General features: G+C 30.3%; 2 protein-coding genes across 7 annotated transcripts; one reads left to right on the top strand and one right to left on the bottom strand.

Annotated features, from left to right (window-relative positions):
- Positions 1–1,999: 1,999 nt before the first annotated feature.
- LOC100527830 (DDB1-ASSOCIATED1-like protein) lies at positions 2,000–5,632 on the bottom strand. Of its 6 annotated transcripts, none has more exons than XM_006576148.4 (6): positions 5,371–5,632; positions 4,864–5,007; positions 4,673–4,766; positions 3,122–3,182; positions 2,520–2,590; positions 2,000–2,432 (listed from the first exon to the last, which is right to left on the bottom strand). In XM_006576148.4, the coding sequence occupies exons 3-6, from the start codon at positions 4,754–4,756 to the stop codon at positions 2,355–2,357; spliced, it is 294 nt and encodes a 97-aa protein (XP_006576211.1). In that variant the 5' UTR covers positions 4,757–4,766; positions 4,864–5,007; positions 5,371–5,632; the 3' UTR covers positions 2,000–2,354. The 6 variants fall into 6 exon arrangements, with proteins under 6 accessions (XP_006576211.1, XP_040869715.1, XP_006576210.1 ...); XM_041013781.1 differs by having other exon boundaries at positions 2,520–2,581; positions 5,371–5,627; XM_006576147.4 differs by adding an exon at positions 5,154–5,246 and having other exon boundaries at positions 4,673–5,007; positions 5,371–5,624.
- A 2,939-nt stretch (positions 5,633–8,571) lies between these two features.
- Positions 8,572–12,116, top strand: LOC100800061 (transcription initiation factor IIB-2). Its single transcript, XM_003521118.5, has 7 exons — positions 8,572–9,171; positions 10,060–10,084; positions 10,478–10,607; positions 10,702–10,832; positions 10,953–11,041; positions 11,580–11,656; positions 11,867–12,116. The coding sequence occupies exons 1-7, from the start codon at positions 8,837–8,839 to the stop codon at positions 11,998–12,000; spliced, it is 921 nt and encodes a 306-aa protein (XP_003521166.1). The 5' UTR covers positions 8,572–8,836; the 3' UTR covers positions 12,001–12,116.
- Positions 12,117–20,599: the final 8,483 nt, after the last annotated feature.

The raw sequence follows: 20,599 nt of genomic DNA, 5'->3' as shown, positions 1-20,599 counted from the left end.
AATATTTTCTATAGAAAACCATTTATTGGTATATAATAAATTAGATAGGATAATAATTATTTTTGTCTCTCAAATGGGTACTCGAAAGATAAAAAATACAAAATTTAGTTCCCAACAGTAAAAAAAGTGCGACAAATATATCTGACCATTAACTTTCGTCACTGTTAATAAAATAGCCTATCACAGAAGGACGAATTTGTCACTGAAATGATGGTCAACGTGTTCATCTCTAGTTGTCAGTATAAGAGTATATTTGTCATATAATATTTTTTTGACTTTTCATATTTCCAACCCGCTAACAAATGCGTTCCTAAAAGATGAAAATACAAAATTTAGTTCTTAAAAATATAGAAAGTGTAACAAAATATATCTAGATGTTAATAGCAGATTCTGATTAATTATTATAATCTAAAAAAATTTATAATAATTGCAACAAAAGGATCGAATTAGTAATTTAATTTTTTTAACTTAACTCATATCAAATAACAAACAAAAGTTAGTGTACATTTAAAATTTTAATTTGGTTGTTAACAGATCATGGAATTAAGGTTAAAGAGGTGAAAGTAAACAAAATTTAAATAAGAAAAAATATAATAATAATTATTTTTGTATTTGCTTTATTAACTTTAAATTAATGATAAAAACATGTAAATTAAATTGAGTTTAAAAGAAAAAAAATACTCATTTTATAAACTCGTAAATAATTTTTTTATACTCTCATGCTTGATGAAATGTTCAAGTAAAAAAAATATTTATTGTAAAATATTATAGTTAAATTAGATCCATAAATAATCTCTAGAAAAAATTGTAATTACATTGACACTTTTAATTTGTAAAAAACACTCACCTCCTTTGGAATGATTTTTTTAAGGTTGTGATCTTGTAAATGATCGGTCAATAAAAAATAATTGTGTATGATTTAAAAAAAATAATTTAAAAATCAACAAACTTTTATTATAATTTGTAATTTGATGTCATTGTAAATAATAATAGACATTCATATTTTATTATAAAAAATTTATTAAAAAAATTTAAATAAATAGTGTTTGATTAACCAGAAACAATGATTTTCTTATTATTTTAGAGTAAAATTTCTTTTTTTTGTGTTGATAGCATTTATTCAAGAGTTAACAATCAAAAGATTGATTTTTTTGTAGTTGAAGAAAAGTAAAAAGAATTTGTCAAAGTAATAAAAATTCACTTCCATTGATAATATTTTATGCATGTCTCAACCATTGATGAAGCTTAAAAATTGTATATAAAGAAAACAGACACTTACCAGTGTGATAACTCTTCCAAAATTTAGTCGCAATCATTATAAATTTTTTCAAATTATAATAATTAGTCACAGAAGACGAAAAGTAAAAAAAAATATTATATAACAAATATGTCCTTATGCCAATAACTAGAGATCATAATCATTTCAGTGACAAATTCGACCCTCTGTGCCACATAGACTATTTTATTAATGACGACAGATGAAAGTTAACAGTTAAATATATTTGTTATATTTTTTACACTCTCGGGGACTAATTCATCTTTTAGGGACGTATTTATTATAAAATTATACATTCAAGGACAAAAGTGACTATTTACCCAATTAGATATGTATCAACTCTCTTCTCTAAATGGATTAGTTTATTTGAACTAAAAAACATTTTTTTTAAAACAAATAAGATTTACTTTAAAAAAAATAGAAAATTATTTTTTATATTAAAAAACAGTTTAAACGAGAAAAAAAAACATCAAACATCTAATTTTATTAAAAAAAAATGTTCTCTTTAAAATAAGCTTAAACAAACAAGCAAAGTCATCAAACTATAATCATAACCATTGATTTGTATTGTAGAGAAGAAAGCCACTTGATTTTCAAACTATATTCGTAGCCATTTTATTTGTATTATAAAGAAGAAAGTCATTTGTATAAATAATGAATTGAAATATGATGAACCTTGGAAGGTTAGGAATGCTGATAAAAGCGCCATATAAATAATTGTAGTTAGATGGAGAACATTATGGCCCCAGAATATGCTCCTGAGTCCAAAAGATAGATAGATTTTGAAAATCCTCAATCAAGCACTTATCTCTTCCCAACTATTGTGGACAATCAGTTGTGGGTAGAGTACAACAAGCATGACACAAAAATAAACAACAAAAGCATATCATTATTTCATTCATGGTAAACTTTGATGGGCATTAACAGGGTTTATTTTCACACGCTCCCAAGTCTATATAGCTGCCAAAATAGTTCAGAGTTCCAAACAAGCACCAAACTCTTGTAAGTTCACTCTTGTAAGTTCTGATCTTTTGGAAACTTGCTCACGATCACAAAGGTCAATGGAAACGGGCAAGTGTCAGCTGGAAACCCTAGGTTGCTTGCATCCATGCTCTGGTAAAAGAAGGTTATCAGATGCAGCTCTTTTTGGATTCAACTGAAAAACACAAAAGGTTATGAGCATCAAGCATATGCATACCTAACTGCACCAAAACACATGCTCTTTAACCATCAAGTCACTAACCTTCTGCTCAGAATGCTGATAAATATGTCTCATGAGGATGTTTTTGGCTTCAGTACTTATCACTGTTGGAACTTCAACAGGTTAGCAAACTTTGAATTAGAAAACACCATTGAGTCTACCGAAATTAAAAAAACAAAAGTTAAGCAACTTGAAAAATAACATTGGAGAAAATGAACTAGAGTTATTATAGAAGAACCCTTCTACAAAAAGGTTGCTTAACCATTAAAATAATAACTTTCCAAGTCAAAATGGGGTCCATGTGTAAACAGAGAGATAAGATGAGACTAAAAAATAAGTTAAGAACTCAAGTTGAGTTTTAACTTCGGAGTGAAAATAGTGAGTGTTCTTAAATCCTATGTGGCAACAGGCACCCACTATGTGAGAGTTAAGAACCCAATTTGAGTTCATATACATTGGAGAAGCTCTACTATAAACTTGTGTGTGGCAAACAAAAAATTAATAGATTTAATGCATCCAGTTTGGATACTCCTCCAAAAACATGATGAAGGGAATAATCCAAAGGAATAATACAGTTTTTCAACAGATTATCAATCAAATAAATACAGAGCAAAGCATTAGTAGAAGAAAGTTATCCTGACTACCTTGATCAGGTGCTGGAAGAGTCCTGTTGTGAGTAGGATGGTAAGTGGCCGGCATCATTTTCTGTGTTAAAATAAAAATTTCATCTTCAAAGTGTGAATGAAAATATATCATTAGGTGATCCTTAATACATTTTAGAACAAAATGAGTAGCAAGTTTCATAAAAAGAAGTTGGCCTTAAATATGCTTGGTTTATTCATGACTTGGTTAGCAAGAAGGTAAGGAATAACAGTGACCCATTCAGTATGTTTATCTCCAAGATCAAATCTGTCATACTCATACTTGAGCTTCCTTCTTATCAAATGTAATCAACTAGAGAAGAAACACGTTATCTATTGTTAAAAAACATAAAACCAGAATTTGTATGTATGGTGTAAACATACTTGTACGCTTCAGCAAAGGTATCAAATGAATCCAATGGTCTCCTTCATTTTCAAATTTCATGGGCAATATGTATTTGCTTGTAGTTTTATAGATTAGCAATAATAGAGTAAATTAGAAAATCTATTGTAAAGACAAGAACGACTACATTCATCAGAAGGTACTGTGAAAACAACTAAATTTGTGTCAGGCTATCATGGAAACTGATATGCTGTAAAGGACAAATTACATATAACTCTAGTTTTTTCAACTAATTAGAAATAAAAGTAAAACACTTTTGTCACTGAAGATAATTGTTGTTACAATATTGAACAGAAAGCCAAGTTATACAGTACTACTTTCAGAGTAAAAAATGACAAGAAACAAAAAAGGAAAAAGAAAATCATCCCATGCTGGAAAAGTTTCAAACTTTAAAATCCTTTACAGAAACTTTGCAGAATAGCGAAGAAAGAAAAACAGTATAGTTATTGAGATTAAATGGACATGTTCCCACAGACAATGCTGCATATAACATCAATGGTGAAGACTTCAACACAACAAATTGCACAATGCTGTTACTCTATTGTGAATTATGACCATCCAAGTAGTAATAACAGTTAGAATGTCAACAAATACTCTACCTTTTGACAAAAAAGAAGCAAACATAAAATTCTAAAGATTGCAAATACAGGTTTTCTAATCTACACATCTCTAATGTCTGACTCTACCATGTACCATCTTAAAAATTTAACAAATATTCTCAAATTTGAATAGTGGGATTCAAAGTTGCAAGTAGAAGAAGTTCTTATATTTATGGACAACAACCAAATTTTGTCCTCAAGGGGGTTGGGAAATTAAGAAAAAGAGGCTAATATCCCTTCCTTCACTAATCTTTCAACCGGGATCAATGCAAATAGATAGTAGTAAACCAAAAACTCAGAATCATACACAATCAGATTTTTCAACAATTGAGTGCATGTTTGGTTTTCAGTTGGAAATGTTGACACACATTCCAATGCAAATTCAACGCAAAAGCAAGGGTCTTGGTTCGTTAACAAAATTAATTTTGCCTCAAACGATACTTTTGCAACAGAAAACCAAACATGCTCTAACAAAGCATACATTTGCATACTTGGAATGAGTAATTATTACCAGGATTATCAATTTCATAGACAACAACAACAGCAACTTACAGAAGAACTAGAAGGATCGGAAGGTCGAAGCTGACTGAAGTTGTGAGGATCGTAGGATGGCCAATTACCAATCAGAGAATCCATAGAGTGCTGGCTGATGCTCCAAATTCCAGAGAGGAAGAGGGAGAAAGAGAGAAAGAAATTAAGGCGTGAAAAAAGAGGAAAAGGATGAGGAATGCAATGACACACACACTAGAAACAGCTGCTGTGGACTGAATAGTCTCTACTTCACTTCACATGTGTGCAGTCATAACATAGGACACCACACCACTTGTCTTGACTAACTCTAAACCCCATTCTTCATTTCATTCCCATTTGCACTTGTGGCTCATAAACTGCAATTCATGGAAAAGGGACAAGTGAACACCCTTTTAAAAACAATGAGAAAATTACCTAAAACTATCTTCCCAATGTATGAAAATTCACCAAAAATCTGAACTTTAATTATCAATTAATAAAGAATACATATTATTAGGCTTACCATGAATTCATCAAAATGAAAACACACACACATACAAGAACACTGAAACCAATAAATTGAAGATCCACTATTGGTTGAATAAACCACCTGGTACTGGTAGGAGAAACCAATTGGAAAACAGCAATGGGGGCATATGTGGAAGCGTGAGAAATAATCAGAATCTAAACACAGCACAAAAAGTTGGGTGCAAAAAATCGGTGTGAGTGTGAGACATTACCTTGTGAAATTCTCAGCAGAGGAAATTTGAGATGTCTCGGGAACGTGCTCAACTCAAGTTATGATTGTGAGATGAAAGGAGAAGGTGGGGCAAAATGAAAAGCTGAAAAATCCAGCCAGCCATTACCAATTGATCACTATTATACTATTATTCAGTCCAAATTGCAAACTTGACCACCAAACCTATGGATTATAATATTTCCTACCGTACCAATATTGCCAACATTGTCCCAAATAATAAAATTAAGAGTCTGTGTTTTCTTTCCTAAAAAAAACATAAGTTGGATTCTGGAGGTTGATTAGGCTTATAACAGACTTTAAGGTTTAAAAAACGTGATATATTATTTATCAAATAAGATTTTTACATCAACAACAATAATCAAATTTGCGTCCTTTTAACATATGAGTTTACTATTTTTTTAATTGGATCAATTTTTATTGTCACTTATATAATAATTCGTGGGAGCATATCTTCAATAGTGGGGAAAAATGACACTGCAGCGTCATAGTCTTGCCATTGCCACACCAGAAATATAGTCTTACCATTAATTTTTTAAAACTTTTATTTTATAATAAAATATTACCTCATAATTAATAAATTTTAATGAAAGATAAGGATATTCTGTGGTAGTAATGTCACTTAAGAGGATGCATTCCTAGTAGTTCATGTATATCAAACAATAAAATTTTATAACTTACCTCAAGTAAAAAGGTTAAATAACCTTATCACGTGTGATTGGTGCAATGAATATTTACAACCAATCAAATGTGAAGAAGTTCTTTAATCTCATTTTACTTAAGTTAGACAGCTCCATCAAATAGTTCATTAATTTTTTTCTATTACATTATATCAATTACTTTTCTTGTTCTAAAGTAAGTGTCGTGTTTAGAAGAAAAAACATTTCCAAAAATTAGTGTCATGTTAGTCTTTTGTTGTAATATTAGTTGGCTTTTCTTCTAATATTTCTAATAAGTGTTAGTTTAATTTTTTAATGTAATATTAATATTAAAATTAATTTTGTAAAATTTTTATTATTTATTTATTAATTTTTTTGTTTGTATAAAATAACTTAGAGCACAAATCTTATTTTAAGTTGGAGAGAATATTATATTTACATTTTTTTTTGCCTCTATAAATGCCATATGCTATTAGGTATTCATTGATTACTTTCCTAATTTTAACTACACCTATATATATTTACTTTATCTTTCATCTCTTTTTTAATTTAATTTAATTTCTAGCTTTTTATTCTTTTTCATCACATTTATCATTTTCTTTCTTTCTTTCTTTTTTTATCTCTCTTAAGTCTAAGCCCAAAATAGAGTCTACCTTTGTCTACAAGCTCAAACCTCTTCTTTCTCTTGTAAGGAATATACTTAGAATATTATACTTTCACTGTTGACTTATTTTTAGATTTAGGTAACGAGTTAAAAAATTATGGCTAAAATTATTCAATCGAAAAAAATAAAATTGATGGCCATCTTTCATCTATGTTCTTCAAATCCCGCATGCAATTGATAACAAATAAAGCTCTTGCAAACCTGTGGTTTATTTCCGCAAGATGTTTGATGGATTGGGTTCCACACACGGCACACGGGTGGGTCATCATCATGTTTGGTAAATTTGTGAATTAATAAATGAATACTTGTAAAATATCAACAAACTCTTATCAATTCAAGCTATATTATTGGGTACCAAGATTTATTTGAGTTACTTTTTCTATAGTTATTGAAATTTTCTTTTCCAAAAATTGACTGCACCTTATTTAATTAGTTTGACCCTGAAAGATTTATACTACCCCCTTCCTTGTTACTTATTTCCATCCCCAATTTAATGAAGTAGCTTAAATAACCCAATAAAATGTCTAAATTAAGTTAATAAAAATCGGTTGTTGTTAAATACAGCTTCTGTCTTTACTTTTATACCCCCTTCCACTCCCCCCCCCCCCCCCCCCAAATCTCTTATAATCACCTAAATCAAACTCAAACTAGCCTTAAAACAAATTAATTGGCACAATTTTACTCTCAATTTATCATTTGGATTGTGCAGCACCCAAGCCCTAGAACGTGTTGTTTCAATTTGATTTGAACTCACTTGATAAGGGTTTGGAGTTTTAGTGTTACTCATTTACTTGAATGGGTTTGTTTGCATGTTTTTATTTCGGTGATCATGACAATGAGATAATATGGAACGAAAGAAAGAATAAAGGGGACAGAGAAAGGGGTACACTAACATCTGGAAAAATAAAAAAAGATATAGTTGGAAAAGTAATGAGTGTAAGGAGGTGTACAAGTAAAGATAAGAGTTGTGTTTAACCAAAGCCTAAAAATTAAACAAATTTCTGGCCCAACTTTGCTAACTGATTCGCCCCCATCTTAACACACGTACGCCCAACTCAACCAAAAAATGTCACGATCGACTATCCTAATTTTTAAGTTTATTTAAATTTAAATATTATTTTTTAGCATTTATTTGTTAAATGTAACAATTTTTTTCTATTAATACATTAATTAAAAAAATCTTTAAAATTAAATTTGTTTAAAATGAGTGTAAATAATCTGTGGACTGTGTAAAACCCATTAGGCCTAATAAGTATCACTAGTAGTATTAGACTATTAGTAACACTTTCTCTAATAATCTTTTCAATACTATTTTTATTATTAGTTATAATTTATTAAAAAAATATAAAATTATGATTGAGATTTTTAAAAATAAAAAGAGAGACTTATAAATTTTTAATAAATTTCAATCAATAGTATATAGTGTTAAGAAAGAAAATATTAGAAACACATTTTTTAAAATATATATTTTTAATTTATTAAAAATAATAATAAAATTTTGTGGATTTTACAAGATATTTAATGTTTTCTCTTTTGAATATGTAGTTTTTAAATAAATTTTAATCAACTAAAAAATGTGTTAAAGAAGATGTATTTAACATTTCTCTTTCTTAACGGTATGTAGAAAGTACTCCACCAATTAGGAAAATTGATAAAAACACCTTTTAAATTGATTGTACTAAAAAATAATGCAGAAAGTATTTGTATATGGATTTTTTTGATCGGAATGTGAATATCTTTTAATCTTGCATCACATTTAATATTAAAAAAGTGTCAATTAGTAAAAATAACTTGAATGCAGGGTTGTAACTTGAAGTCAAAAGCAAGAAGAACTGGAAACAAAAACTAAAAACTAAAAACTAACTAGACACAATGGGTTGTCCAAACCAAATCGAAAACGTTAGCATGAAAAGCACATGACTTTCCTAAACCAGACACACGACGATTCAACCCGCTTCATTAATTATTCACTCACCCCTTTCATTTGAACTATTTCTAGAACATAACAAGAGTTCAATTCTCTCCTTCCTCTACCTATTCATGTCACAACAACAACAACAAATCCTTCTCTCTGAGAAAGAACCAGTGAGTCTCTGAAAACCCTAGAGTGTGAGTGCGAGAGAGAAATGTCTGAAACCTTCTGCAGCGACTGCAAGAGGCAGACGGAGGTGGTGTTCGACCACTCTGCGGGGGACACGGTGTGCTCCGAGTGCGGCCTCGTTTTGGAGTCTCACTCCATTGATGAAACCTCCGAGTGGCGAACCTTTGCCAATGAGTCTGGCGACAACGACCCTGTCCGTGTCGGTGGGCCCACCAACCCGCTACTGACTGACGGCGGCCTCTCCACCGTCATCGCCAAGCCCAACGGTGGCTCCGGCGAGTTCCTGTCGTCCTCCGTCGGCCGCTGGCAGAACCGCGGCCTCATCGTCGCCTTCAAAACTATCGCCACCATGTCGGATAGGTCAGTCAGACACACGCTCCACAGTTATTGGAGTTATAAGGTTTGGGGAGGGTGAAGTGGTGGATTCCAATTTCTCCTAATACTAACATTATAATTGTTTGTCATTATGTTGTTTCTGACTTACCAATATAATAAAATAGACCAAAGAGATGACAACAACAACAACAACGCCTTATCCCATTAGGTGGGGTCGACTACATGATCAACTTCCGCCATAATATTCTATCAAGTACCATACTTCTATCCAAATCATTAAGTTCGAGATCCTTCTTGATAGTCTTTTTGGGTTTGTTTGCCTTTTCTCCATCTGGTCTACTCTCCTCACTACAGAGTCTACCGGTCTTCTCTCTAAATGCCCAAACCACCTAAGTCTATTTTCCACCATCTTCTCTACAATAGGCGCTACTCCAACCCTCTCTCTAATAGTTCCGTTTCTAATTTTATCCTGTCGAGTCTTACCACACATCCACCGCAACATCCTCATCTCCGCTACACCTACTTTAGTCTCATGTTGGCTCTTGACCGCCCAACATTCTGTTCCGTACAAAATCGCCGGTCTTACTGCAGTCCGATAAAACTTTCCCTTTAGCTTGATCGGTACCTTTGCACCAAAGAGATTACTGATTTTGTAAAATTAATCTTATTATTATTAATTTATTTTTAATTTTTTGTTGTTCATATTACTAATATTTATAGGAAATATAAAAAATATGACTAATGTTACATGATAAATTTCCTCCTGATATGGTGATTGTTATGACACGGAGGGAGTAACACTAACTACAAACATTTGCATATATAATTAAAAACACTCCATGCTTATTTATTTTCATAATTTTTCATTTAAATTCACATTTATTTAGCTGACGTGCTGGTGAAAATTTTCAGGTTGGGACTCGTTGCAACCATCAAGGTATGGCATATTGTCTTGCGTACTTTTTTTTAATTGTTACTTGACTTTTGATACGTTTCATGAACCTGCATACTGGTTTGTATCATTTGGGATTTTAAATTGTTGGAGAAATCCTTTCTACGTGGCCGCATTGGTGTGCAATGTCAAGGAACACGATGAAATTGCTACCATCGCAACTGTAGCTGCATCGACTGCATTTGTCTATAATTTCTCACAATATCAAGAAACGCGACGAAATTGTGACCACAACCATTTTTTCAAAAATTGGTTGAGAGCGTAATTGGATGAAGAGTTTTTAATTATTGTAGTTTATCTTTCTTTGTTCAAACATCAAATTTCATGTAAAGTTAATATTTGTACTCCTCTTATGTTGCTTTTGCCATTGATTTGAAGGATCGGGCTAATGAGATATATAAACGGGTTGAAGATCAGAAGTCTAGTAGAGGAAGAAATCAGGATGCATTATTGGCTGCTTGTCTCTACATTGCTTGTCGACAAGAAGACAAACCACGCACTGTAAAGGGTACAGCTTATGATTCTTTTTGACATTTAGATGCTTCCTGATTTATCTTTCCCTATATAAATGAGCTTCCATGAACCTATGGAATTTCAAATAGAAATTTGCTCTGTTGCCAATGGAGCCACAAAGAAGGAAATTGGCCGAGCGAAAGAATACATAGTGAAACAACTGGGTTTGGAGCAGGGCCAATCTGTAGAGATAGGAACGATACATGCTGGGGACTTTATGGTGAGTTTTCTTAATTTGATGGATACTTGTGTGGCACTGCTTGCTAATTTAATCAATGTGTTAGCTGACTAATTAATCTTATTTCTGTTTCACTAACATTATTTTCTCCTCAATTATTAGAGACGTTTTTGTTCTAATCTCGGTATGACTAATCAAGCTGTTAAAGCGGCTCAGGAAGCTGTTCAGAAATCAGAAGAATTTGATATAAGGTGAACTTTAGTTTGTCTTGTATTTCTTTAGAATTTAGAGGATGAAATAAATGTTCACTGTTACGGTTGGCCTGTCATATTATTTACTTTTTCATACTAATACATTATACATGTCTACAGTTATTGTTTAATTATGATTTCAATACCTAGAAATGCTTCTGAGAAAAATATCTGGGGGCAAAAGTAAAAACATGTCAGTGTTTCTGTGATAAAATGAACCAACGATGCCAGCTTAAGATTAGGGCTTTATAATTATAAGTGTTCAAGGCTGTGCAGATTAGCATTAGATTTGATGCTATTGCTGTTTGAGTACAAGGGTGTCATTATGGATGAGAAACCTTTGAATTTCTCAAGATTTGTGCTGCACTTATGGGAGAATTAGCATGCTTGAGAAAAGTAGAAACACAATTTTTTTTTCGTAGTCTATTTCATTGCAGCTTAATTTTGCATGAATCCACTTCTTCCTTTTTTCACAAATTTTCGGATGGATGCTATTATTTTCTTATGATAGATACTATTGACATCTTTTATCTGCCAGGAGGAGTCCCATATCAATTGCTGCAGCAGTTATATACATCATAACTCAGCTTTCTGATGATAAAAAACCTCCCAAAGGTCTGTGCCACACTTCTTATGGTGAAACATGAAAGCAATGAAATACAAACATATTTGATTGGTTTAATTCTTCATGAAAATCGTCTCTCTGATTTCTTGTGTGGTGAATTTTGAATTTGCAGTTAAATTTGATTGCAAATAGGTTTCTAAAAGAATATTCACATGTATGAGCTATTGCATATTTGTATCTGACCTAGTGTGTTGGTGCAGATATATCAGTTGCCACAGGAGTTGCAGAAGGAACCATTAGGAACTCGTACAAGGATCTTTATCCCCATGTTTCAAAAATAATACCAAGCTGGTATGCAAAGGAAGAGGATTTGAAGAACCTATCCAGCCCTTAAAAGAAAAACAATAGTGACCACATTTAACAACTTAGATACCATTGGAAAACGTTCTGTTCTGGATGTACTGAACTGTTTTATACTTCTAATTCAAAATGAAAATGCCTCTTTTATTAGTTATTTTCTTCTGTTTGGCATTTTCCTTGTAGTTAGTTAGTTAACTGCACATTCATTTTGGTTAACCCTCTCAATTTGAGAATTCTAGGGGAGAGGCACCGCTGATATATATAAAATTAGCTCAACCTTTATGATAGTAAGTTCATTTTGTTCTTGCGTTGAAATTGCTGGGTCATATAGGTTGATGGTTATTTGTAGCATGACAAATGGTAAATACTCTAATATAATCCTTTTGATAATTTTTTTTGTTATTATTAGCTTAAATTTATTGAAAATCTCAATTGTGTAGGTTTTATTTTTTATTTAACGAGTATCTTTTTTAATTTTATAATATTTAATAAATTTTAACCAATAATAGAGTGTGATAGAAGAAATGTGTTAATGTTAATATGTTGAACAAATAATGGGTTATCGAGTGTATTTTTAGCATTTCTTTTATAGCTTTATAAATTACACAAGATACAATTGAATCTGACACGGGTTTACTTTTATTTTAGGTTTATGTACAAAACTACAAATTGCAAATTACTTCTCCCTAAGGTCTCCTAAAATAATAGAAGATTGTTTAGCAACTATCAGCCCCTTAAGGTTTTACAAATGAACTCCTAGGGTGCATTTAGTTTGTGATTAGCTTAGACAAATGTTTCTCCCCGGTGCGTTTGGTTTGTGATTTTTTTATTTAATAATTATGAGTGTCATTTTACCTTTTAAGAATTTATACAGAAAACATAATAACAAAAGCTGAAATCGAACTAGAGAATATATTCACACCCTATAGACCATTAGTCTTTTTTTTGTTGGATCATTTACTTATGTTTTAGTTGAAAGCAGGGTGTTATCGTAACAGATATGGGCCTACAAAGAAGCCCTACTGATCATAGAAGACAAAAATTATCATGGTTATTAATGTTTCTATTTCTTCTGAATGCATACTAATATAACCTCTCTTATTTAATTAGGAATATTTTTAGTCTAAAAATAATTAATGTATGAAATAATATGGATTGTGTCTTATATAAAAGAATAAATAAGTTTTAAAAAATTGGGTTTTATAAATAAGAATGGAGGTAATAATAGTTTTTAGCTCTGAATGTATAGTCATTAGATTTAATTACAAGCTTCACTGTAGTCGTGGGTGACCTGCCCCAAGTGTAGTAGCATAGTTGGATCAGGAATCTTTAGTTTATTAATCAATGTACTCTGGATGAAATTATTGTTGAGTTTATGCAAAAGATTTCGTTTTGCATCAAGTAATTATGGGGGCATTTTAAAATGATTATGCAAATTTTAAATTTTACACTGTTACTGTATTATAACTAAATTCAGTATACCATTAGATACTAGATAGGTATTGTACTGAGGCCTCAATAAAATGACCTGCTATATAAGATTTTGAAGTTTTTATATGTATGTTAGTCTATTTTTTTACACTGATGTTAGAATTGGGTCTTAATATAACGTATTTAAAAATCCTCTTGCTCCATTTTAAGAAACTAAATTCTGAAAAGTATTAATTTTTAATACTTTTGGAAATTGCTATTTGAAAGTGTATATAGTTCTTTTGGAAAGTGTTATAAGCTTTAGGGAGATTACTGTGTGAAAGCAAAAATAAGGCTTGTATGGATTTTTCATGAGAGACATGAAGCAGGACTTCCTACACGTTGTCGTCTTGGAGTCCTCCCTCTACACTTTCATAAAACATTTGCTACATCGGTTGGTGCATGTTTTTCTACATCGGTCATCGACTTCACAACCAAAATCTACATCAGGCCTTTCTACTTCCAACACAATCACTTCCTCTCATGACACTTCCATCTTCGACAACCCCTTCCTTCCTACAGTACACTATCATCGAGTACCACTTTGTCATCGACACTAACACCGTGCCTTGGTGTTCCTTTTCATTGTCAACACTTGTGCAATCGAAAAGGAGATCAAATTCTTACGCTTTGGGCTATGGCACGTGATGGAGGGATTTGTGGAAGGTGGATCGAGGTGTATTAAAAAACATGTTAGAAATTGACATTTAAAAGATCACTACTTAAACTAGCATTTCAAAATATGTTCTCGGTTATTATGAAAACTTGTTTACTAGGCCAAATAAGTTTTTTGATCAGTAAAAACAAGTTAAAAAGAAGCTTAAAATCGACATATTTAATAACTAATTAAAAAGTGCAAAACTTTCTGCATTATTAAAAATAAAAAGGATTATTACGCAAGTATTGTTAACTCATTGACAAGTCAACCAAATTGTCCCAAATAGAAAAGTAAAACGGAAGTTCGAGTGTCAAGTCTATAGAGACTTTGTTTGTATTTAAATTGATGTATTTTCAATTTTCAAGCAATTAAAAGATTTGAGAGATGGAAAATTAGAAGTAAATTGACATAAAATTAAACCAGTTATCTAAAACACGCAAGAGCAAGAAAAATAAACACTGTTGGGGTTGTGATGTGAAGGTTGATTCAGAATCCGAATATGTTGGACCTAGTTTCCCAAAACTATTCTTATGTAATATTAATAATTTTTCTCTATTTAATACTATTCCAATTATCATATACATCTACTCATTTACTTTAACCATGATCCATCAAGTAAAAGAGCCTAATTTACCTAACATCTCTCATAATCCCTTAAGAGAATAAATTAAGTAAATTGCATTAGAAATAGAAATGCATAAAACAGACTAAACAATATCATTCTATTCCCAGACATAATCATTTAGATGTCATTTCATAGTTCTTAGAAGATAAACATTTTTCAATGCCTAAATCCTAAAACAGATACATGAATACGAGTGATCAAACCATAATAAGTGAAATTAAGCACAAAAAGAAAAGCTAATAATTAAAATAACATTAAATAAATAGTAGATAAGAAATTACATCACGGGTGTTTAGTTGCTAAACTCCCAACAATGGGGGATTTAGCATCTCATTGTCATGAGAGACTTTATAATTGCAAGAGGTTGATGGGGAGAGAAGAAGATTGGAGATAGGAGGGAGGAATGACTCCTAATGGTTGATTTCCCCTATTCCTACACAAATTCTAGCCTTTGCTCTCTATGGGAAGCTCTAATCTCGTGGAGCTTTAGTGTCTAGTTGTGTGTCTTTTTCATTTGCTTCCCCCTTTTTTATAGGTGAAATCTGCATAAAATTTATGAAACCTCACGCTAAGCGTGACTGTCACATTTAGCGAGTGAGTCAATAGTCACGCACTTAGCGTACGACCCGTGCTAATCGCACCTTCACGTGATATTTTACTTCTTCATGTTACTTCTTTACGCTGATCGCACCTTCACGTGATATTACTTGAGATCTTTAACTTCTTTTTACTCTGTGTTCCTATAACAAATATTACACCAAAATAGTATAAATTCACTTGTTTAAACACAAAAAGAAGTAATAAAAGAGAAAAAAATCTAAAATTTTTTATATGATTTAATCACAAAATATATCTATGCATAGCTGTTAATAAGTATCATCTTATCTTTTTGTTTATTATAATTTATCAATTCAAATATTCACAAATCTATTTTCTTTTTCTAACTAATGTTAACCATCGTTTTTGTAAAATGAAATTTAATATATTGTTTTGCTATCAGTATCTCTTATTAATATGTGTGTAAATATTTAAATACATATTTATTAATATATATTTTTAAAAATAAATAAAATTAAAAATATATTAAAATTATAATAATATAAAAGTTTAATTATGTTTTTAGTCACCTAAATTAAGGGTCTGCTTATTAATCTTTCAAATAAAAATTGCATTTTTAGTTTCTCAATTTAAAAAAAAATGTTTTTCTAATCTCTCTAGAATTTGAGAGAATTCAAATTGTAATTTTCTATTTGGGAAATTAAAAAAAATAAACCTCTAAATTAAGAGACTGAAAATATAAACAAGTCTAATATGAAAAGAAAAGATTGTAAACGTATAAGACACTCTATTGCACGTGCTTATGTAAGTATTGGACGAGATGAATTCAAACCAAGTATCGATTGAAGTTCTTTGTTTTTTGTACCAAAAGAACGTACCAGTTCTTTTGAAATTCTTAGATATTTTGTGTGGCCTTCAATTCAACACATTTCTTTGGTATCCCCTATTCAAGCTCCATTATCTCAGCTTGGATAATCTTCTCTTGCTCTTGCAAGTGCTAGATTTACTCAATAGCATCCTTAATAATCAAAGCCTTTATCCATATGCAACAAACAATGCCGTTCATCATTATAAAATGAAAGTTCTAGTGTCAAGTCTATAGAGACTTTGTTTGTATTTAAATTGATGTATTTTCAATTTCAAGCAATTAAAAGATTTGAGAGATGGAAAATTAGAAGTAAATTGACATAAAATTAAACCAATTATCTAAAACAGGCAAGAGCAAGAAAAATAAGCACTGTCAGGGTTGTGATGTGAAGGTTGATTTAGAATCCAAATATGTTGGGCCTAGTTTCCCAAAACTATTCTTATGTAATATTAATAATTTTTCTCTATTTAATATTATTCCAATTATTACATACATCTACTCATTTACTCTAACCATGATCCCTCAAGTAAAAAAGTCTAATTTACTTAACATCTCTCATAATCCCTTATGAGAATAAACTAAGTAAATTACATTAGAAATAGAAATGCATAAAACAGGTTAAACAATATCATTCTATTCCTAGACATAATCATTTAGATGTCATTTCTTAGTTCTTAGAAGATAAACATTTTCCAATGCCTAAATCCTAAAACAGATACATGAATACGAGTTATCAAATCATAATAAGTGAAATTAAGCATAAAAAGAAACACTAATAATTAAAATAACATTAAATAAATAATAGATAAGAAATTACATCACGGGTGTTTGATTGCTAAACTCCCAACAATGGGGGATTTAGCATCTCATTGTCATGAGAGGCTTTATAATTGCAAGAGGTTGATGGGGAGAGAAGAAGATTGGAGATAGGAGGGAGGAGTGACTCCTAATGGTTGATTTCCCCTATTCCTACACAAATTCTAGCCTTTGCTCTCTATGGGAAGCTCTAATCTCGTGGAGCTTTAGTGTCTAGTTGTGTGTCTTTTTCATTTGTTTCCCCCTTTTTTATAGGTGAAGTCTGCTTAAAATTTATGAAGCCTCACGCTAAGCGTGACTGTCACGTTTAGCGAGTGAGTCAATAGTCACGCACTTAGCGCACGACCTGCGCTAATCGCACCTTCACATGATATTTGACTTCTTCATGTTACTTATTTAAGCTGAGTGAGTGTTACACGTTGAGGGAGAGTCTTCAGATCTTTAACTCCTCTTTACTCTGTGTTCCTGTAACAAATATAACATCAGAATAGTATAAATTCACCTGTTTAAACACAAAAAGAAGTGATAAAAGAGAAAAAAATCTAACAATTTTTATATAATTTAATCACAAAATATATCTTTAGATAGCGGTTAATAAGTATCATCTTATCTTTTTGTTTATTATAATTTATCAATTCAAATATTCACAAATCTATTTTCCTTTTCTAACTAATGTTAACCATCGTTTTTATAAAATGAAATTTAATATATTGTTTTGCTATCAGTATCTCTTATTAATATGTGTGTGTAAATATTTAAATACATATTTATTAATATATATTTTAAAAAATAAACAAAATTAAAAATATATTAAAATTATAATAATATAAAAGTTTAATTATGTTTTTAGTCACCTAAATTAAGGGTCTGCTTATTAATCTTTCAAATAAAAATTGCATTTTTAGTTTCTCAATTTAAAAAAAATTGTTTTTCTAATCTCTCTAGAATTTGAGAGAATACAAATTGTAATTTTCTATTTGGGAAATTAAAAAAAATAAACCTCTAAATTAAGAGACTGAAAATATAAACAAGTCTAATATGAAAAGAAAAGATTGTAAACGTATAAGACACTCTATTGCAGGTGCTTGTATAAGTATTGGACGAGATGAATTCAAACCAAGTATCGATTGAAGTTCTTTGTTTTTTGTACCAAAAGAACATACCAGTTCTTTTGAAATTCTTAGATATTTTGTGTGGCCTTCAATTCAACAAATTTATAAACAACAAAGTACAAAATGATAATGATGTTGTGGTTCTAGACTCTACACTACAGAGTAAAAAGGATTCCTCCCACGCGAGGGACTATCTGAACCATTATTTTGTTGCATCTAAGTACCAATATCCAATTAGCCATACATATTCCACATAAAGCTAGCACATAGCAGCTTTGAGTGGAATATTTATCTAGAATGTCTGCACTTGTATGATTTCAACATTATTATTATTTTGAAGCCAAATGTAATCCTGACTTATAATCACAACTAGTGGAATCATCCCCTCATGTTGGAACGTGTCAATTCATTCGTTTATATGCCATTAGGATGAGGTTCTCTACCTGTAGATAGCAGATAGAGTTTTATTATCATAAAAATATAAAGATAAAAAGCTTGATTATGCTTTTATTCCTTCAAATCAACATATTTATTTATTTTAGTTTTTCAAATAAAAGTTTGTATTTTGAAGTTTCTCAAATTCAAAAAAATATCTTTATTATCCTCAAATAAAAATTTACATATTTTAATCCCTCAAACATTTTTTTTTAATTTGAAAAACTAAAAATGTATTTTTATTTTATTTTATTTTATTTGGAGGACTAGAAATCACATACCTCCTAATGTGATGGACAAAGCAAGGAGTGATAATCTGATAACAACTCTAAATTTAGTTTCACTTTGAATATTTGTAAGCAAAAACTCAAATGCATTCCCAAATCTTTGTTTGGAAACAATCGAATTAAGTCGTACACTTGCTTGTTAAGATGTCTAGATCTTATTATCGTTAATCGTTACCATTAATGTTTTGATTTCATTTCAACATGTGTTGAGTTATTTGAGCATAGTATTTTTAATGATATGGGATCAGTTTCATGAGTTAATAAAAAATTAATAATTTTAACTGTTAAAGATTAAAAACTTTTGAAAGAAAAAAAACTACAGGAAGTGATGGTTCCATTCCCATGCGGAAAAACCTTTGCAACTACTACTCACGTACAGGTGGGGAATAGCCACGTGGAGACTGTAAGTTAAAAGCAACAACAGCTCTTGTGAATCTCTATCTCTGCAGTTTCTTATCTGTCATCTGTCATGTATGTCTATCAACTAAAAATTACACAATGGAATTTACAATTGCACGTGTTGTTTCACTCAAAAGTCAAGACTGCAACTTACTACTTTAAGTCTTTAAAGTAATAAGTACGGTTGTAAAAACTCAACTGGTTAATAATGAATCCAAATTAAATTGGTTTTTATTTGAAACAGTTTGGAAAAAAAATTGTATTGTTCTAAAAAGAGTTCAATTAACCAAATTATTTTTATAAAAATATATTTAGTTTTAAATCGATTTGGTTCTTAAACTACTTTAAAATTGATTTATAATCAATTTAGTTTACAAGCATTTCTTTAAAATCGGTTTGATTCTAAATCAAATCGGTTAATAATTTTTTTTTTACTAAATTGATATTTGCACACTCTTGATTTTAAGTGTGTTACTGGTTGGTTGTGACCCGTGAGAAAAAAAAGAAGAAGAAGAGAATGAAATAGAAAAAAATATTGAATTAAAATTATTTAGTATATTAGAAATAAAGGCATGAATCCACATTGAAATTAAAGCTATACTTCCACACAATTCTTTCTTTTTTTATGGTCACGAAACAAGAGGTAAAAGTGTAAATTGATGTTAAGTTGGAAATTTTGGTTAATATATAACTTTTAGTGGAGTATTTTCTTGGAAGATCATGATATTTGAAGTCTATAGATTAAAATTATATTGAAAGAATAAGGAAGATTTCAAGAAGGGATTAATTTAAAGTCGATACAAAGAAGCCAAGTCTAATAAAAAAAAAAACTGAGTGTTAAAGTAAAGAAAAATTCAAGACAAGGTTCAAGAATTCTAAGTTAGAAGACAATTAGTATTACTCTTCTTTTTAAATATAAGACTTTTCACTAATTTATATTCTTTAACAAAATTGATTTATTTAGTTAATAGTATTAAATTTATTAGAAATTTTATTATTTTTCCAAAATCACTCTTAAAATTATTGGGATTCATCATCTTTCTCCTTTCACTCAATTAATTTTTACTTCATTAAATAATATGTTTAGTCTTCTCATCCAATTTTTCTAAAAGAATATATTATATTTTTAATACATATATTTATTGTAAAAAAAATTAAGGGTATTCTAGTAAAAAAATAATGTACAAGATCACTTAAAAAAATCTTATAAAAATAAAGAAACAATTATAAAAAAGTATTATATTTAGAGACAGAGATAATAATTATCCAGTGTCCCTTAGATTAAGACATATGTCAAGATCTTAAATTGTTGATCTTGAACAACTCGACGGATGTTTTGATGTTTGTATCAGATTTCTTGATCATTAGGGGAAAAAAATATAAATAGGTTCTTATAAATAACTTT

The sequence above is a fragment of the Glycine max genome, chromosome 3, assembly GCF_000004515.6.
Source record: "Glycine max cultivar Williams 82 chromosome 3, Glycine_max_v4.0, whole genome shotgun sequence".
NCBI lineage: Eukaryota > Viridiplantae > Streptophyta > Magnoliopsida > Fabales > Fabaceae > Glycine > Glycine max.
Note: the sequence above shows the minus strand (reverse complement) of the source record. Positions and strands in the feature narration are given on the sequence as shown.

Excerpts from the sequence above, each read along its gene's own strand:
- LOC100800061 (XM_003521118.5), top strand. The coding sequence starts at position 8,837 with ATGTCTGAAACCTTCTGCAGCGACTGCAAGAGGCAGACGGAGGTGGTG. Across the intron at positions 10,085-10,477 it reads GACTCGTTGCAACCATCAAG|GATCGGGCTAATGAGATATA; the intron begins GTATGGCATATT and ends ATTGATTTGAAG. Across the intron at positions 10,833-10,952 it reads TACATGCTGGGGACTTTATG|AGACGTTTTTGTTCTAATCT; the intron begins GTGAGTTTTCTT and ends CTCAATTATTAG.
- LOC100527830 (XM_006576148.4), bottom strand. The coding sequence starts at position 4,756 with ATGGATTCTCTGATTGGTAATTGGCCATCCTACGATCCTCACAACTTC. Across the intron at positions 3,183-4,672 it reads CCGATCCTTCTAGTTCTTCT|AAAATGATGCCGGCCACTTA; the intron begins GTAAGTTGCTGT and ends ATTTTAACACAG. Across the intron at positions 2,591-3,121 it reads TCTTCCAGCACCTGATCAAG|TTCCAACAGTGATAAGTACT; the intron begins GTAGTCAGGATA and ends AACCTGTTGAAG.